The following is a 20,727-nucleotide window of genomic DNA, read 5'->3' as shown; positions in this document are numbered from 1 at the left end:
CAGTTTAATAGAAAAACAAAAACAAAACAAAAAACAAAACCAAAATATGTATCTAAAGTATCCACTAAAAAAAAGGAGCACTAAATGGAATAAAATGTTCCCTTTCCCCATTTTTTACATTCTGAAGTGATTCCATCAAGATATTTTATTAAAAAGTGTAAGTACACTGGTTTTGTTTCATACTTGTGATAAGGCCTGAGTTTGTGGGGAAAGGAACAGTCAAAATAAGCCTGAGAGGGGAAAAAAGCTCATTTAATTAATTTACAATAATTTACAGCCATTTTTGTGTCTTTTTGTTTTGTAAAAAGGCATTACAACTGATCACAAACAGGAGAAATCCTGGCTATTTTACAGGTATAGGTACAGAATTTAAATATTCAAGCTTGTGATGAAAAGCGGCAAGGTGGTCGCAGTGTACAATGTAAACAAGTAGCTTTGGAAAGTGAACAAAGTCTTTGAGAGTTCTTTTCTAAGGAGAAAAAGAACACAGCAACAACAAAATAAAACAAACTCCTCATTCCTTCCTGAAACACCATCACAAATCAGTTTAAAAGTTCATTTATAAACATAATTTAAACTGTGTTCAGCCTAAAACCACTCTGACATGAAGAGTTTTACAATAAGATCCAGTCTGAATGGGGCAGTGTTGAGGTCCCTGTAAAAGTAAACATCTTCCATTTCTTAAAAAAAAAAAAAAAAAAAAAAGCCACAACATTTGCAGCACAGTGCAGCATAAACTTTAAATACAAAAATATTTTTCTTCTGTTGGGATAATAGACCTTGCATCCTGGAAAAAAGTAACAATACTGCTACTGATAGAATATCTAGTCCATATCTTTCAAGTCATGTAAGGCAATTACTGTGTGTGTTTACTGTATATGGCTAAAAGAGGGTCCAGAAAATGTCAGTCTTTGTTATGTTTTCCGGCTACTCCATAAATGTTCAGGTGTACTTTTGTGATCTGATGAGTGTTCAAATGGAGATCTGTGTCCTAAGGGAGATCTTGAACCATAAGGAGACCTCTGATCTAACGGTGACCTTGGGCCGCTACCATAAGCTCTGTGGTCCATTTGCCAGTCTGAGTGGTACCTATAATCTCTGGAAGATTTATGATGACTGTAGTCTGAACTGGAACGGTGATCTGAATGTATCCTGTGGTCTGAATGGGAATGGTGGTCTGAATGAGGCCGACTATCTTTCAAACATCCTTCCAGGTTCGACCTGTGATCTCTGCTCCTGTGATCATCCAACTTTCTGTGTTTACTATCACTGTAGTATCTGAAAAATATATTACGTTAATGCCACTGAATCCACAGTAAGAATTAAAACTCTACCAATTCAACAAAGCTGCGTTACAGACATACAATTACTTTGAAATTCAGCATTCCTCAGAAAAAGACACTTTGGTGCTTACTACAAGCCTCCTACAAGAACTGGAAGGGAATTCCCAACAGATTTTACAACTTCTGAAGCAACTCACCTGCTGTCTTGCTTGTAGTGATCCCAGTCTCTATGACCTTTTCCATTGCTGAAGGCTGAATATGGCCTTTTCCTAGAGTCACTTTTCTTATAAGCATCTCCCTGATGCCTGTCTTTGTGATGATCGTGATATTGAGACAGATGCTTATCAGAAGAATAACTGTCCCTGCTACTGTCATCATGATTTGTATTCTCTTTCAGTCTTTCCACATCTGTTTAATAAAGCACAGGTTATAAGGATGCTTCACACATTGTAAAACCTTTTCTTTGCCTAACTCAAACAGCACTGCTGCATGTCAGATTTAAAATGATAGAAAAGTGACATTACAATCTAATAAAGACAGTATCTAAATAGCTGAAAGACAAATGCACTGTTGCGAGAGAACTCAAAGAAACCCAAGAAGCAAGTAGCAGGGAAAACAAGCTGGAAATGTAGTTGTGCAGGGCTGAAAAAAAATTTTCAGTCTGGCAAACCCAATCCTCCTTAAATGAAGAGAAACAGTATAGTCCAAATGAGCAACCAACAGAGATCTGGGGCCTTTAGTACAGCAGTTTTAGACAGAGTGGGAGAAATTACCTAAGGATGAATGGGTCTAGCACAAACATGAGCTTTAATCGTATAAGCAATTAATCAAAGTTTTTTAGTGGCATTCCTAAAAAACATATCATATTAATTTTAAGTCTATCAGAATATTCCTAAATTATAACCCAACACCATATAAAAGCAACTATTATAAAAATGCAAGCGTTTGAACACAGAAAGATGGTGTCAACAATAAAAGATACCCATATAATTGATTGTTAACCATGGCTTCAGGGAATATCTTTTAACCTACAGCATTACAATTGCTACAAATAAGCAGAGAACCTCCCAGTTTTGGGTAGGCCCCCTCCTCCTTTCCCCAAAATAAATAATAATAAAAACAAAACAAAATAAACCAAAACCCAACACATATTACTAAATCCAGTAAGTACCAGGTCTGTTAAATTACCCTAAGTCAGCATATCCCTTTGATATGTAGCAGTATAGAAGCTCTAGAAGACAGTTTCTAAGGTTATTTCATTGCACATAACTTATTCAACATCTCCAACACAAGAATATAAGATTTCTTACCTGGATTTCTAATCACATGTGTATTCACATTGCTGCTAATATTCTGGTCATTGTGTTGCTAAAAGAGACAAATATGGAAACTCTATGTTAAAATCCAAAGTTACACCTGAAGACTTCAAAAATATCTCCCCATAAATGGCTAGTTTATTATGAACACATAAATGGATCTCACAATTATTCTTTTCCTAGCAATCCATTTAAATGTTATGCTAATAGAACAGTTATAGTAATTAAAATGTATAATTTTATATTTAGAGAAATATATTTTTTTATATTTAGAGAAAACTTGGAAAGGTTACCTGAGATTCTTGGCGTTTTTTGATTGCATGTTTATACAGTTTGTGCAGCTTTCTGGCATCAAATTCCGTAAACTTAGAAACAAATATCCACAAATTTCTGAGGAAGAAGAAAGGTATGATATACTCTTCTGTATGTTAGCTTATTCTGGTATCATGCAACAGAACATGGACTTAAATGACATTTCAGCAGTACTTTGGTACACTAAAATCAAAAGACTCACTACATAGCGTTTTATCTATTTGCATAGCAAACATTACCTAGCTGCATTTCAAACATTAGAAAAAAATAATTCCTTTACCAATTTATCACTTTGTGATAGATTTCAGAGTGCAAATAAATGCATGAATAAATTTATTTATAACAATTCTTTTAATAGCACGATTTGCAAAAACACCTAAAAAGACTACTGAATAACGTCTTTTCCAAACCTGAAATATTTTGCAGTTTAAGACATTTAAACTACGTGCCTCATTTCCTAAAGATATCAGAGAGAAGAACTGCCCTCTCCCCAGAATTTCATGGCCTGGTCAAAGCTTTGGAAACCCAAATGAGAAATCTGAAAAGGTGGAAGGATCATGCCCAAAAATTCAACACTAATCTAGGGAACCTATGCTACAAAGCAAGAAGAACAAATCAGCTCTTGCTGTTGAGAAGCCAAAACCCTAAAGAAAAAAGTCTGCATTACTTCTGCAGTCATGATACCAGATCTCAAGTCTAGAATTCTTTTAGTCAAATTTAATCAACAGTGGGAATGTTTAAAAGTGACTACAGAATATTACTGTTCAACTTAGCACTTAGTTTAGTGACATTTTAAGTGGGTATGGTCAACAAGCATCAATGTGCTCTTTTGCTGTGATGATTTAAATACTAGAGTTGTGGCTTAGGAGTTCTGCAAAAGTAGCTACCACCAGTCAAGGATGCGTCTAATGACATCTGTATAACTTCATTGAATGCAGCGCTACTACACTATATATGTTAAGACAGCTGAAATACGTATTTTAATAATCTGTATATGGTACACAATCTGCATAAGGTGGTAGTAGTATTACAAATTATTATTATAGTAGCTCTATTATGAATTTCCATTAAAAGAAATAAAACTTATACAAAAAGGCCTTTGAGACACGGATTTTATATTTCACTTCACCCTAATATTTCAAAGTAAGTAAAAATGGAAACATACTATGCTGATAACTGTCTGCGAGGAAGTTAAATACTTAACTGAATGTTTTATACAGAATTCAGGATGTTTTCAAACAAAGGTTTTAAGCGCACATTATAATAAAACCAACTCCAATTATATTAGCAACCCAAAAAGGGAATATAGCAAATTTACAGAAGATTTTGTTGCTTAATAATTAAGTTACCATCTCATAAAGATGCATAAAACAGTTAAAAACCTCTTTTGTTTTCGAAAGTCATCTCTCATTACATGTTATGGTAACTGCTTTTATGAAGTCATTGCTAATGGGATTTAATTCTAGAGTTTATAAAAAGAATGAGGGATTTTGTAACTCAAAATCATACAAATTTCAAAACCCAAGTTTAGAATGGCCCATTTTTAGCATGAATAAAATTCCCTCAAAGTTAAAAAAAGTAGATTCTTTAAGGATAAGAACTGTTTTCCGCTATTTAAATAGTTTTCTTTTAGTTGCAAGAAGTGAGATGACTCCATCTACTGGACAAAATGCATTGCTCTAGCAGTATAAATAAAGAGAATTCATTAAAAAACAGCCATTTATAATCATCTTTTATAGGTCCTTATTTAAAACAGCAGAAATGTACACAACATGGAAAATAAAAACAAATAATTTAAAAAGATTCTGTTTAACAGAACAATTGTGGATTTTATTTTTTTGAGTAAAATCTCACAGAATAACTTACTTCCTCCACTGTTTAATCTGTTCAGGATTTGTGTACTCCTTGAGACATTCAGTAATGTGATCCCCAATTTTGATTAGGCACTGTCTAGTATGTTCCAGCTGTTCCCTTTCAGAAAGGCCTTTCTCTGGTCTATCCAGCTGCTTCAATGCTGCTTTGACAGGCCTCATTCTTTCTTTGCACTGTAAAAATGGAAAAAAAGGAATACATTTACTCAAAGAAAAAAAAAAAGAATTTAAAACATGACCCACCCTTAGTGTGATATTTATACAGGCAAAGACAGTACCGTTTTAAGCCAAATTAAACACAAGGTTTCACTCACAGCTCTTTAAATTTAGTTTTACTACAGGTTTCCATTGGAAAAAGTAGTATTTTAAATCCAGCTGAAAATCTACTCCTACATAAAAGCATTAGATAATATGCTAAGATATAGAAGATTTTAGTAGTAACCTAAAAGACTTTCTTGGGGGGAAAAAAACTTATTACAACTGGATTTTACATTTATGTTTATAACTTCCAGCACAAGTATATGACAGGACTTATTTTACTTTTTAGGATCTTGAAAGCTATACAAACTTGGTGTCAAGATTAAATATGAGAACATTTAATATGTTTTTAAATAAATACTTTAAGTAACAATTAAACTTGGCAATCAATTAAATTCCTCTTCAAGGAGTTTCAACCCAAGTTCTACACAGATACAACCAAGCTCATTAATGGTAACATAATCCAGTTAGCACGTTTTAAGTTATAAAACACTTGGCAATACTATCCAATCCCAATGGCAAGGTGAAATGCATACTGCCTCAGCAACCTACAGCAATAATTTCCATCTGAAAAAGTAGCTAAGATGCTAATTAGAGTACATCTGACCGTGACCAATACACAAACCCAAACTACAATTGCTACCTGTAAGAGAAAAAGGGGACAATTAGGGACCACTCAGGAGAAGGAAAAAAAAAAAAAAATCACTAAAGCTGTTCCACTGTCATTAGGTGATCAAGGAACCACATTAGATACTGCACTAGCCACAGATTAAAGCAGCCTTTAAAACACAATTGACACAATGTGATGCTTAACCTAAAGGTGATCAGGAAGGGAAAAAAAAAAAAAAACACAGAAAACTAAAAGTTTGCCATTCACTGCCAACACAAGAGACCCAGTAAGCCTGCTTGGCAGTAACAAGACACTTGCTGAAACCCGGATAGACCAATCAGCAGAAAAGTAGATGCTCGAAGCAACTCCTTGGCATCTTCCCAAATGCCCCAACTGACCTTTGAAAATCTGCACAGACTGAGCTTACCTACCTTCTTCAAATATTGATTCTGTTCTATTCAGCAATACTAACTTAACTGATATTCTTTCAGTATCAGATAGATTACACTGGCAAGATATTTCTAAGGGCTTTAGAATTTGCTTCTTTCTGTGTCTAATAGCGAGTTTTAAATTCAGGGGAAACTGCAACTGTGTTCAGGTTCATTAATTTCTGTCCTTTAAGAAGCAGTATATAAATGAATTATTCCTTAGGATAGATATTCAGTGCAATAAACTGCACATACTGCAATAAATAACCAAACTGCTGGCCAGAGAACAAACCTGAGTATCGCATCCATAACCCTTCACTGATATGAAACTTCACTGGCTTTACTGTGGAGGCCCGCTTCAAGGACAGTAGTACAGGATGCCTCATTAGTAGATAACCGGCTTCAAGGATGGCAGTGCCGGTGTTCTATCAGCAGACAAGGAGTAAAAGCAACTGTATGGCTGCTGCGTGACCAAGAAGCTGGTTGGATAGTCTTAGTATAAGCCTTTAGATTACTGGTTTATTCAGTAATGGTGCTTCGCATTCCTTTAGACAAATAAGGTATATACTGTACTGTTCCAGACATAATAAGTTTGATCTGATACTTTATTAAGTGACTTTGGTGTTTGATTTGGGACTTTGGTCTTTGATTCAATATACTGGGGTTCGTTCCTTTGCAAATTGCAACACTTTACTAACATGCCTAATGGCAGAACAAAGAACATCAGAAATTGCGTCCACTTAGCGTATCAAGTGCAAACACTAAGTTATCAATAAGGGTCTTACCACACTGAATGTCTTCTGATCAAGTTCTTCAGATTCCTCAGATATAGGAACTGGCTGGCTACTTGCTGTAATATGAACCGGAGTATCTGACAATGGAACTTTTTTAGTTTTTTCTTTATTTTCAGATTTGGTTTCATTTGCCTACAAAAAAATGAAAATTAATCCAATAAGCCAACTCTGGTTTTGGTTTGGAATTATTCTGTAAATAAGCAATTATCATAATTACTGCATTCTCTTCACTAATAGCAAGAAAAAATGCCTAATATTCAATGCTAGTTATCTTCTGTCTAACACATGGAAAAAGAGAATGTAAAACAGAAATTTCTTAGGACACTTGCAGCCCCACTAAATTATGAATCTTCAAAGGTAATTTCCTATTTTATATACCTGTTCTTGCAGTTGCAAGTGGTAAAAGTAAAATTTCAAATTACAAAAAAAATTTCAGTGAAATGACAACTGATCAATAAATGATTGAACTCAACTCAAAATCATTCACAAAATCCTGATGGCCTTCTAGCGCTATAAGATAAGCAAACCTAGTTACCTTCTCTTCCTTTACTTCTTTTTCTTTCTGTGTGGATTCTTTTACTTTGTTTTCTCTCTTTTCTTTAATATCTTTTTCTTTTAATTCTTTCTTATCCTCTTTTTTCTCCCTTTTCAATTCTCTCTTATTTTCCTTTCCTTTTGTCTCTCTTTTTTCTTCAGCTTCCTTCTTTATGCCAATATCCGGCTCAGGCTTTTCTTCATTTTCTTTTTCTGCTTTTATTTTTTTAAGTGGACGTTTCACTGAAACAATCTCATCCTGCAATACACAAGCATATGTGTCACATCAAACTGAGCACCTAGCTATACAGTTTTGTAACCATCGGATTAAAACATCCTTTTTAATCTGTATATAACTTCTTTAGATTTAACACCTATCAAGTAGAGCTGGAGGCAACTGCAAAGAAAAACCAGGACCACTCACTCATCCCCTTGATGTGACATAAATCAAGCACTGATTGGGCAGCAGTAACAAGGGTGACAGGTGAAGTCATTTTAACTTTCATAACTCCAAGGATATCTGCCCCTGTAAAAGGTAGTTAAGCTGTAAAGATCTAAAAAAAAAAAAAAAAAATACAGAAGCAGACATTGGCGAACTGAACTGATTGGTCAGGGCACTCGAGCGATGGTGGGGACTGAAGACCTCTGTTCTAGTTTGCTTTGTTCCAGTAACTCTTCACTGATCACATATTAAACATTCACAAGGAACAACGTTTCAATCTCCTCTTGTCCAGGTGTAAGGGAAAAAGAAAAAACTGTCACAAATATATCTGAAATGCATCCTGGTAGAACATATAGAGAACCCTGGCTTCCAGAAAAGCAAGTGAAAATACCCAACACATGGACCCCAAAGTGCCTAGATTAGGTAGCCAGCATCAAGTCCAACCTTCAGTATTTAGGGGAAATTGCCCAACAAAAAAAGAGGAAAATTTTCCTACATATTCTATAGCAAGTCAGTGTCACTTAGATCCAGAAATAGGATTTAACAATCTATCCCAGTTTTCAGAAAGGCAGTTATGTACGCAAAAGTGCATGAAATGATGAACATTCATTAGTAAAGATACAAAAGGAGACAGAATTCCAGGTTCTTTCCCCAAATGCAGGTCAATTGACAGACTGACAGTATCATCTGTTTCAGGTGGAGATTGGTGCCCAATGCACATTTTAAGTAGATTAAAGACCTAATTTACCTAATTTTATGATTCAGTTGTCCTTACTTATTGCCCTTGCAGTTTAGTTGCATGTTCCAGACAAATTATTGCATGGAAATATTAACAAGTCTACATTCATTTTTTTTTCCTGCTTTATGTTTTATTTTTCATAGTGTAATTTAAATGTATTAGGGAACACTTCACTTAAGACTGATGACTATAGAAGTGTATCATGATTCTTTTCAGTCTCACTCAGTTTTAACTGTATATTTGAATAAACATTTTTCCCCCCTTACAGAAAAGGTTGATTATTATTATCTTAACACACATTTTCAATGACTTGTAATAGTTTAAAAGGGTTAGGTAAAACATTTACTTCAATTCAGTTTATTTTCAATTGGAAGGAAGGATTTTAGTGGTACACACACACACACACACACACCTATTTTAATTGCCTTTGAAGTCACAGAATTAGGTTCAGCGTGTTGCTAAACTTTAACCAAGTTTTTTTTTTTTCTCTCTTTAGCTGTTTTGCTGCAAGATAAATGTTAAAGCCAGAAAACCTATTAAATCCCAACAAAAGCAGAACACACAGTCCTGAAAGAATACATCAGTAATAAAGAGTAACAATATTAAGAGATCTGTTGGAAGAATGAAAGCCATGACATATACAGGGCCTTTCACTTTTAAGCATCAGAACATCATTTATTCATGCTGTTATTTCTAATTAAACAACTTTTTTGAACTAAGCCTGAACAATAACAACAAAAAAAAAAAAATCTACCTGAAGAATCTGTATAAACAGTACTAACATTTGCCAGAAAGTTTTAAATTCAGATGTTACATTAGATTGATACTTCTGGCAGATACAAGGCTGAAGTCATGAAGAATCTTGACATTGCACAATGACACTTGTGATCAGACTATAACATTATTCTATGATATTATAATTTGGAAACCTAATGATGATGCCTCAGCTACAAGTCTATCATTAAATTAATATAGATACAATCTTCCATGTGACTGTACCTATATAATATTAACAATAACTTTACAGCAAAAACTGAATAGCCATCTTTTACCTTATTATCCTCGTCATCGTCATCATATTTTTCTGAAGGTGGTGAAGAGGAGTCACTTTTTATTTCTTCTTTTACTTTCACAGCTTTTAGCAATTTATTCTTCTTAGTTCTTGCTTTTCTCCTCTTTGAATTGCCCTGAGTGCAATAAGTATCTTTACTACTTCAACTAACAAGTATTTCTGCACAACAGTTAAAGAAAAAGATCTGTTTCTACATTAAATAAGGGGTTGCTCTTATTCGTTGCCACTAATGGCTCAATTTTTCTCAGGAACTGAAACAAAACGATAGTAAAAAGTACATACAAGAAAGACGGAATAAAACAATAGTAAACTTGCAATTCATTACTTGAGTTAGTTTCATGTAATAGGATTAGAAATATAGAGAAAAACTGCACCAAGAATGAGCAGAAGGAAAGAAAAAAAAAAGGGGGGGGGGGAGAAAATGGGAGGATCACTAACATGCTCATAAGCATATTATTTTAATCTCACTATGGCATGTCAAAATACTTACCACCCCAGCAAGTCTTTGTGCTTCCTTTCTTGCAAGGTCTTTATTCAGTAATTTAATAAGGTAGTCTGCACGGGTCTGTAATTGCTTGGCCTGGGGTTTCTTATCTGGATCATCAGGCAAAATCTGAGAGGAACAACTTTATTATCAACCAGGTGCAGAAATCATCAAGTTTGTGAGCTACTAGCTTGGAACATGAGGAAAAGAAAAAGCTGCAAAAGAGATTGGTTAATAAAAAAAAAAAAAACCCACTCCAACTATATCTGGCATACATGCCAGCAAAAAATAGATTCTTAAGCATTTAGACAGTTTGGAAAACTGTCTTGAGTTATCAAAAAACTCAAGAAACTAGCCTCAGATTTCTGTTTCTAACCTTGCAGTTATATCACTAAGTTTGCTTCACATGAGTCTATCCCTACACATCTGTTATTCAATACTGTTGAGCAGCTACTGTGCTACTTCTGGTCTGGTGAGTATGGCCATTCTCAGGCTGTAAGTGAAAAACAGTTTCAGATGAATGAAATGGGCATTAAGTTGGGGGGGGGGGGGGAACCACACACAACCAACACACCACAGAACAGCCTCTCTTCCGAAAGCTCAAGAAGAAAGTGAGCACAACTAGGGCATCTAAAACGGGAAAACAAAAGATTAGAAAGAAAAACTTCACATGACAAAAGTCATGACAAGGAAATATGAAAACATAATAAACTGTGAGAAGACATACTTTAACAGAATACACAAGACCTTGAAGTCTAATTATCTACCACAAGAAGGGTACGAAGGAAAATACAAGTTGAAATACAACTTCTGTGCCATTTAAGCTACGATTAAATATGCTCTTCCATTGACTGTTTAGTCAACGCATGTGACTTGTCAGCATTATTACCTAAACAGAAAAGTTCCTTATGACAGAAAATTTTGTAGATTACATACCTTCTGTGTCAAGCTGAGATCAGGATCCATTTTTATCATTTCCCAGCTGCCATAACCATATTCATAGATGCCTATTAACAGATTGGAATCATCTTCCTTACCCCAATCTATATCAAAATGAGCTGCCTTGGTGTAGCATGGGACAACGTATCTAATGGAGGTAAGTTAGAAAAATAAGTGATCTTTACCTCAGAAACTTAGCAAGAGAGTGGGGAATGTACTATGAGTGGAAAAAGTAAACATTGCTACATCACTAGGAGGCTGATATATTTAGGAAAGTAATTCAGTTATCTACCATCAGACTTCCTTACAATTTCTTTAGAACATTTACAGAAATCAGTATTATAGCATGTTTAAAGCAGGTCAGAATTAAGATACAATGGCCATGAAATGAGTCATAAAGTTGGTCAGCCATGAAGAAAAGGTTAAAATACTACCCAAGTGTAACCACCAACTGAACCTGCAGATAGTTTGGGTAGTATGATACACAGGGTGGCAAGCTCAAAAAGTTCAGCGTGAGGATGGAAACAGTTACCAGTAAGGGCTGTCTGCTCCACTGTGACAGATACCGCTTTGCCTCAGGCAGATAGCACACTGGGCAGCTCCACAAGCCTGATTAGCCTGGAGTACGAAGGTTAACTGAACCCAATGCACAATGAATACAGTTCAGAAACAAAAGCAGGTACAGTCTACTATGGAAAGGCAAGAAAGAGCAAAGACACAGAGCAGACTTGCTGCTAGTCCTTTACGGGGAATGGAGACACACTGGTGTCACAGTATGCTTAGTCCGGATTGATAAAAATATATGCAAAAAAAAAAAAAAATCTAATAATTTTCTCCATTATGGCTCCCTTTAGAAAAAAATACCTCTTCCTTTCTTCTGGATCTGCAGGAATGGATTTATGCAATGGTGCCAACTCTTCTTCGTGAGAGATGACCAGCTTTGCGTTTACTTGCACTCCGGATATTCGGAATGTTGGGCCTTTAACTTTCCCAAGTCTACCTCCTTAAAAGAAAACACCAAAGTATTTAGGCTATATGTGTACCTTACAAACAAAATGTAAAGAAAACAGGGAAGGTTGTTGCTGTAGCAGCACACCTTCACTTTTATCAAGTTGTATTTTTCTTAACCAAACACTCCAGCTAAACTTCAGAATCTCAAGGCCTTCCATAGAATATCAGATTAATCTTAAATTTCATGGTAAAGCAAAAACATTTTGCATTCTCCTATGACAACTAACCCAAGGAATGGGAGATAAACTCTTCTTATTATAAACCCTTTTTTAATAGCCTAGCACAATGACATTTATTACTATCATTTATATTTTCCCCAAACTCAATCGTTTTCTCTTACAATCAGAGTACAAGAAAAACTTTAAGCTTCTTTATACTTTTGATTCCTCTTTTCCACACCCAAGGACATCGTACCTGCTCTTTCTGGTCCAGAATTGTCCTTTAAAGCCTTAATGCATCCATTATGAACAAGCTCCCCCAGGCACCTAAGGTCTGTCTCAGATTTATCAACCAGCTCAGCATCTCTAGCTATAGCATCTAACCTGTAATAAAATAGACATGTATTTTTTTACAGCTCTAAAACTTCACTAATTTGTGAATAACTCCTTCAAAATTTGAATCGAGAGGTGATCCTGTAAGCTAACCACAGCTGCTATGCTGTGTGCGATTTTTATCCATGTTAACAGCTATGGAAAAGTACACAAAACTACAAAGAAAAATAAATGAGTAAATAAAAAGACAATAAAGAACTGATCCAGATATCAGAGGACAATTCAGCAATAACAAGAACTACACAACCTTGAGTTATTTTACTGGGTATTTCTTAAAAAAGAAAAGGAACTATGTGATCATATAGACTATTAATATTTTTAAGGAAATTAAGAATTTATTCTCAAAAAATGGACAAATACAAAAAATGTAAAAATAAGAACTGACAACAAGAAAACTGTCAAAAGTAGTTTTGCCTTTATGATGGATAAAATCATAGGCCTTTAACAGCCTATCAAATAAGACGTCTAAGTGATTATCACTAATGCAGATTAAACAAAACAACATAAGACCAAGTAGTCCTGCAAAACGCACTGGCTGTCTACACACATGCCATATATGAAGAAAATGAAGACACTAAATTCACGTTATGGTTAAGACAACAGATTAGGTATTCCATTTTCTCTTCAACTTAAGTTTTCTAGATGTATTGTTCTAATTTTATGAAAACAAGGTTCCAAGTTGCTAAACTATCAGCAAGTTTACCTTTCAAGGGGGCCACCGAATTTCTTGTAACTCTTGATAAACCTAGTAACAGAAAATAATTTTACAGTTTAAATACATGCTTAACTAACCAAACCATTTTAAAACTGTAGCAATACATTTTTATTACAACACTATACAGAAAGTGAAAACTACAGAGAAGCTGCAGCCTAGTATATCATGATTCTCCACATTTAAAAACAGCTTTATTTGGTTTAAAAAACAATGGAAAAAAAAGATGGTACATTTTATTTCAGAAATTATTATTTACATGAGACAAAAGATTCGGGAACTAGATGTATCTAGTCATAAGAATCAAATGTGGATTTACACTAAATAGGCGTAACATAACATCCAAATTCTCTCATATAATGAGGAGATAGCTGCAACTTCAGCCAGATGGTTTTACAATTTAATATAACATGAAGGATAAAGGAATATTACTGCCCTCAGGAAAAAAATGTGGAAGAATGGAAAGAAACTGCAAATATTCAGGACACAGAGAGGGAATGAAATAAAAAAAAGGAATTTTCCTCAACAAACAAGAATCCAAGTTACTAATGCAAGCATAAAAATAACCTTGTCAAAAGGTGCAATCTGTTATGTTAGATAAAATGCAAAGTGAACAAGGATCTTGTAAAGTTGTTTCTATAATCTAAAATATTTTAAAGATTACAAAATTATAGAGAAACTTGAATACTTCAAATTAAAAAAAAAAAAAAAAGCATTTCAAAAGCCCATAAAGGTAAAACAAAAACAATTCCTCTTCCTCCTTCCACCAAAATAAACAAAAACCACCAAATACTGAGAGGATCAGCTATACAGATTTATTAATGAAAAGTTTTTTTTTTTTTTTAAGAAAAAAAAAAAAAAAACTTTTAAAACACATCTATATCACATTATTTCAATTACAGTGTCAAAAAACGTAAAACAAAACCCACTCAACCTTTTGTGGGTACCACGACAAAGATGTGCATGCTTTCTTCAATTACAGTTGATACTAATGAGAAAGAGTATCTGGGGGAGCATGAGGGGTTTACCCACTGTAAAATCTGTTTTTTTGAAACCACTCTCTTCTAGGAATACATACTTGAACAATCAAGAATATTTTTCCAACCAAATTTTTTTTAATCCCTCACCAAAATGAGTTCAACCTCTGGACAGTCCTTTATGCCAGCACTGCAAAGTACACAAGGTAAAACCTCAAGTGCATTGAACAAAAATTTTCAACTAAATTCAGAAAAAAAATAAACTGTCTGTATTTACTAACTTGAATACAATTTTAAACAATTTTGTTCAGTCCCATTAAACATGCACGTTCCTCCCCAATCTTACCGTCTAATCTCTGCATCACTAAATCCTTTAATATTCTCTCGAGGAATAGTTCGTGGTCTTCCACGTTTTTTGGGATGTTTTCTTTCTGAGATGGAGTCGCTATCAGACCCAGAATATCTTCTGTTCCTACTGCGCCTTCCTTCACTGCCATTAAAGCTGATCTGTAATTGCAGAGGAAGTAGTTCAAAGTGACATTCAAAAATGCATTAGGGGGGGAGGAGGAGGAGGAGAAAAAAGAAGCCATCAAAAACACACAAGCCAGAACAGCACCACCACAAAAATGAAAGTCAGTAAGAAGGCAGAAATACCTGTTTTGCACAATTTCTCATCCTTGGGAGCATATATATTTCTTCAAGTTCTTTTTGTCTCTCTTCCTCTTCTATTCTTTGCCGCTGGACTTCTGGAATGATTTCTTCCCAATTTCTTAGATTTCGCTCTGGTTCTAATTCTATGTCATCTTCATCCATATTGGAAAAATTGGCCACCTTACATATCAGAACAAATTCACTAAGTCAAATGAGAGTCAGCAACTAAATTTTAGGAAAGCTTAGCTCACGATGTGACATTTTACACAGATACATACATGCTGAAAGAAATGTATATATACATATATAATTTATAAATACAAAATGCTTAATGAAACACTGTCTCTGATGAAAGCTTTTTTATATACATGACGAAATATGAAGACTACACTCTTTCTTATTTTAAAGTTGACTAATACAGAAGCAAAAAGAAATAGCCTCCATGCTAGCTGTAGAATCATTATTTAATTTTACTGCAAAGTAGGGCTAATGGCATTTGAACGTCTAAACCGATGTGACATGGTCATAGTAAAGCTAACCATACATTAATAAAGTGTAGAAATCACTAGATGCTGCAAAATAAATAATCAGCAGGAAGGTGATACTCCAAATACTCTACTGAACTAAAGAAATAAATGCTTCTCTGGACTTTTACAAGCAAAACAAACCAATTTGGGCACACTTTATAATATATATCATTGGACAACAATTAAAATATCTAGAATTCAAGTTTACTGAATTTTGGGGAATGAAAGGAATTTCTCACTTATCAACCAAGCAACCCAAATTTGTGTTTTATTTTCCAAAAGCAACACAGATGCTTTTGAGCACTAAGTAAAAAACAACCCTTCCTAGAATTTTAATTGTTAAATCAACGATGAATACATTTGTAAATATATATATATTTTCTTTTAGCAACATATATTATGCATTTTGAAACATATTTTTCTGATGGTAACTATTCTGTATAGATGAAAATGCATTTTATACAAAAAAAAAAGATACAGTGTTAACTTATTGTGGTATCTGTTTCATAAGAACAAGGAAAGATGGAAAGGTAGGCAAAGGGAAACAGTAGTATTTATAAAGGGAAGTGTAATTATGGGAGGCAGTAATCACAGCACTACCTTGAACTGTGAAAGCAGCTCATCTCCTACAGTTAATGGGCCTGGCTCATTTTCCCGTGTTTCAGCCCTCTTCAAGATCTCATCTATATCCATTTCCTGAAACAGAGCAAGTTTCTCTTTATAACAAAATAATTCATAGATATCTCTGGTGGTTATACCCATGAAGTGTAGAAGCACGGTTTCATTTACCTGGGGCTCTTGCTCTTCCCCTTCAGGTTCTTTAAAAAGTTCCTCAGCACCAAACTTCAAAATTGCTGATAACTCTTCCTTATTAAAGGGTGTTGAGCTGAAATACAGGAATTTCAGAAGAACACCTTAGAGATTTTATTTTCAAATAACTATAATCATGAAACAACCAAGCATCTACTTCCCTTAAAAATAAATGCTGCATTTAATATATAAAGATGCGCAAAACAATATACTTTGCACATCCTTACTACACATTTTTTCCCTCGCATTAACAAGCTCAAACAACTTGCATTTTTACCTGCCTGTCAAATATACTTAAGGGTAAGCTTATATGGAAGAACATTAGAATATACCTTGAAGGAGTAGACCCTGTATGTAGCACAGTTTTCCCTGTAGTGTCCATTCTCTGAATTACTAAGTGATCTAACACCATCTTCTTCTTGGCTCTTTCAAGAATATCTTCTTCTACTGATCCTTTTGTGACTAGCCGATAAATATTAACCTATGTATATTAAAAAACAACAACTCTATTCATATTGTTCTCTAGTTACACTTTGAAAACAATATCAGAAAAAAAGTTACCAAGATAACAAAAAATGCCTTAAGGAACCATAAGGAAATATGTCAGCCTTGATTACGACTCTTCCTAATTTTTTTTAACTGGTTTGATTTATGAAATACTTGTTCAATCACGCTACTATAGTCTCTGCATATTCCATTTAAAAAAAAATAAAAAAATTTAGACCTCTCTTCTATAAACTACAAAGATTATGCAAAAGCATGGCCATAGACAAACGTCATTCCTCTGATACACTGCTTGATGTCTTCTGCAAGAAGAGTCAGGAATGAACTAGAAAACACCTCACTTAAGTAGAGGGGATGTGCCTGAGCAGTTACTTTCTAGAATGACATGGTATCGATGAATGTGGGAGAGGTCCATAACTCTCCTCTCTTTCCATCCATATGCATTTACAGCTGTCATACTGCCTTCCACATCAGGCAGATTTAAACAATTAAACTATTTGGATGAGTACTGTAAATATTTTTTAGACAGACTAAGCAAATATTAATTATTCTTAAAACACATGAAGACTGTCCCCAGATGCAAAGCAGAGGGTCCTGGTGAGGAAGCCTCCTCTGGGCTCAGAGCTCTAAGCAGACCGATGGCATGTACCTGTTTCTTCTGCCCAATCCTATGGGCTCTGGCCTGCGCTTGCAGATCATTCTGTGGATTCCAGTCAGAATCAAATATAACCACAGTGTCAGCAGATGCCAAGTTTATACCTAACCCTCCAGCTCTGGTAGACAGTAAAAAGCAGAAGTCCTAAAAATCACAAAATAAGAAATAGCTTTATATGTATTAGTTCTAATATTCTTCAGGGAACCAATATGACACTAATATGTATGTTCTGTGAAGCACACTGAACTCGTATGCTATCAAACATCTGTTCAATAGTTGAAGTTTCTGTAAGGATAAAGTAAACACCAATACCACTTTCTCTTGTGACCAGCTATTTATTTCTCTATAGTTTAAGGGAAGCAGCACCACAGACAAGCATTAACTACCTGGGTGAGGGGTGGAGGAAGTAGGAAAACAAACAAAACACCAGTCAAAAGTACAAAACAACCTACTCGTTAAAGTCTTGTAGGTGCCGGTTACTCCTCATCTTTTTTTAAAGAAAGCTAAACCGTTAATGGCATAGGAGGGAAGGCACTTAAACATAAAGGTAACTGATTAACTAATAAACAGTAAGAGGTAATAGCAAATCATTACTGCTTAGGAACTGGTCCTCAGTGTTGTGATAGATATCTCATGGAGACCTCAGTTCAGTTATGGCCAAAAAACAATAAAGTGTTATGAATTATTCAGGAAAGAAAAGAGCAGAGAATAAAACAGCGGACAATTATGTTGCTGCACAAATCCATAGTTTGTCTGCATTCTTGAATACTGTGTGAAGTCTTGATTTCCCCCCTTCATCTCACAAGCTGTACAGGAGAACTAGCAAGGCATCATAAAGAGGCAATGATGTCTGTACTAGAATGTAAAACTTCTGTATTTAACACACATCTGCAGCCTAATGTTATGAAGTTAAGTCCTTCCTACTCAAGCACAGTGGAAACTTAAGCTCAGCAATAAGTGACAAATGCTATCCTTCCCCTTTTGCCAAAGACACAGGTATGATTAGGAATATTAAATAAACTAGGAATCTTCCAATGTAGAAAAGAAAGTAGCTTCTTGAATCCTTACAAGTAGGCTAGCAATCAGTACTTCACTATTCTCTTTGAGGGCAATGAACTAAGAGTCAAAAGATGCTGGTATCAAAAGACAGAGTGTCACCCAAGATGGTGACTTAATTCTGTCCACTGCCAAGAGTTTAAGGCTCTTGTAAAAATCACAGGATAAAGTCCTACTCAACAACCAAGTTATGAAGCTAAATTTTTCAGTGCTTATACAGTACTTACAACTACTGTGATAAAGGGCACTAAAAATATTAAAAGATTGTAATGATTGATTAAACATAATTTTCACAAATTGTGTTCCTATTTAACATCACCTTAAAAAAAAATCTAAGAGTTGCAAAAATTATATTCTAGATAATAACAAGAAAAATATCAACTTTATAACCATAAGTTTTCTCAGCCTTCAGTTTTTAGGTCTGTTTTATTTCTTCGGAATATATTCTCAACTAATTCACAACTAATATATTTGCCAACGCACAACTAATACCATACCTCTGATCCTTCTGCATTAAAATGATCCAGTGCTTGTTTCCTCAATTCCCCTTTTATCGATCCATCAAGTCTCTAGAGATTTAATACCACAGTTAGAAATGAATTATCATACTATATTCTAATCAGAGCAACTTCAATTTCTGAGTTGCACAGAAAACAAAACCCAGCTATGTAGCATTTTACACTGCCTTTTCCATCCTCTCCATTTCAAAACCTCATTTGGCATGTAGCAATTGCCAGGCTTCCTGTACATAAAGATAAATTTATACAGATTTTTTTTACAAAAAGAAAAAAGGAAAAAAAATTAAAAGAAGGAAAAAGAAAAAGAAAGAGAGGGAATAAATTCCTTGGCTGCTACTAGCAAAATTCTTACTTGAAAGGGAAACTGGCGATACTTCAAATACTCTGCTAAGATGTCCAGCATCCTCACCATCTGAGAGAATATCAAAACTCTGTTGCCACGTTCTCGCAGACGAATCAGTAGCTTGTCAAGGAGGATTAGTTTCCCACTGCTACGTATTAAATGCTACAAAAACAATGAAATATACATTACAGAATATGCTCATCTCAACATTAACATGCACTGCAATTAGTTAAACATTCATCTTAGGTTTGCTTCCTTGCCTACTGGTATGGGAAGAATGACAAAAATTAACATTCCCTTAAGAATATTTGAATATGTACACACAACATATGTGCTTCTACACACACATTCGGGTGACTATACTACGTCGCTACACAGATTAACAACTATGCAGCATTGACTAACTCAAAAGTTTAATCAGGATTTAGCAAGTGCCCTGGTCTTGCAAAAAGGCATCATAAAGGCATCGAGTACTTCAACTGAAGTCAAAAATATGCTACTCTACATTGCTGTTAAGGAAATGCAATTCTCAGCTCCCACTCCTAAGGCGGCATCTTAACATTCCACCAAAGTGTTAAGTAAATATACGGAGCTACCAGAGCAATTAAGGTATAGGCCCAAGTTCTATTTCGCCAAGTAAACAATAACTTTTCAGAGTCAACAAAATACTTGAGATTATTACAAAAAGAGACTATTTCTACAATTCCTTTCTCCTCACATCCCATCTCATGATGAAAAACAGACACTGCTGCTTCATTCTGTAAGTATTCCTAGACAACGTCACATCACTCAAGTCTCTCGTGAAAGATGAAGCAAGAAGAATCTGGTTTGTGGAGTCTAACAGGCTTTAGGCAGCCTTCCCTGCTCCACTGGGAATAACTGGAACAAAAAACTCTGGGGCACGTGGAATTTAATATTGAAAATTTAGGCTTCTTGAACTTGGAAAAGGCTTGGGAAACAATTTTGGGGAGGGAAAAATTTGGGTTAGGCACTTTCATTCTTTATGCCAGAAAGCAGGAGGATATTTTGTTGTAACAAAGCTTATTAAGATGGCTGAGGAAGTCATTGTTAAAAGCAGACAATTATTGCAAAGAACAGTTGAACAGTTCTGGCAGCTTAATTACAGTTTAGATGGTCATCCTGTATGCCCCAAGTTGCAAGTTAAATATCCTTTAGCTTTAAGGAACACTTTTAACATAAAACAGCTTGAAATCACAAGCTGGCACCGCACAATCCAATACTTTCAGAAAAACTATTACCAACTTTAAAGCTTTCAGAAAAAAATAACTTTAGAAATAGTTATGTTGATATAAACAGCATCAAATAATAC

At 34.8% G+C, this 20,727-nt stretch overlaps 1 protein-coding gene across 1 annotated transcript in view; it reads right to left on the bottom strand.

Annotated features, from left to right (window-relative positions):
• Window positions 1–619: 619 nt before the first annotated feature.
• LOC104579947 (ATP-dependent chromatin remodeler CHD1) overlaps window positions 620–20,727 on the bottom strand; it is a 47,705-nt gene continuing 27,597 nt past the window's right edge. The window contains exons 16-36 of the mRNA XM_088521388.1: window positions 19,407–19,559; window positions 19,034–19,105; window positions 17,475–17,624; window positions 16,654–16,802; window positions 16,301–16,397; window positions 16,112–16,207; window positions 14,988–15,164; window positions 14,680–14,840; window positions 13,348–13,389; window positions 12,508–12,635; window positions 11,947–12,085; window positions 11,080–11,230; window positions 10,150–10,272; window positions 9,640–9,774; window positions 7,408–7,665; window positions 6,864–7,004; window positions 4,778–4,956; window positions 2,893–2,989; window positions 2,594–2,651; window positions 1,481–1,691; window positions 620–1,278 (exon numbers count right to left, since the gene is read on the bottom strand). Of these exons, the coding sequence (XP_088377514.1) occupies window positions 915–1,278; window positions 1,481–1,691; window positions 2,594–2,651; window positions 2,893–2,989; window positions 4,778–4,956; window positions 6,864–7,004; window positions 7,408–7,665; window positions 9,640–9,774; window positions 10,150–10,272; window positions 11,080–11,230; window positions 11,947–12,085; window positions 12,508–12,635; window positions 13,348–13,389; window positions 14,680–14,840; window positions 14,988–15,164; window positions 16,112–16,207; window positions 16,301–16,397; window positions 16,654–16,802; window positions 17,475–17,624; window positions 19,034–19,105; window positions 19,407–19,559 (3,081 nt within the window). The 3' untranslated portion in view covers window positions 620–914. The remainder of the gene's footprint in view (window positions 1,279–1,480; window positions 1,692–2,593; window positions 2,652–2,892; window positions 2,990–4,777; window positions 4,957–6,863; window positions 7,005–7,407; window positions 7,666–9,639; window positions 9,775–10,149; window positions 10,273–11,079; window positions 11,231–11,946; window positions 12,086–12,507; window positions 12,636–13,347; window positions 13,390–14,679; window positions 14,841–14,987; window positions 15,165–16,111; window positions 16,208–16,300; window positions 16,398–16,653; window positions 16,803–17,474; window positions 17,625–19,033; window positions 19,106–19,406; window positions 19,560–20,727) is intronic.

The sequence above is a fragment of the Tinamus guttatus genome, unplaced genomic scaffold, assembly GCF_059628265.1.
Source record: "Tinamus guttatus ecotype Peru unplaced genomic scaffold, ASM5962826v1 Tinamus_guttatus_pri_ptg000120l, whole genome shotgun sequence".
Classification (NCBI taxonomy): Eukaryota; Metazoa; Chordata; class Aves; order Tinamiformes; family Tinamidae; genus Tinamus; species Tinamus guttatus.
This window is presented reverse-complemented; position numbering and strand designations above follow the sequence as displayed.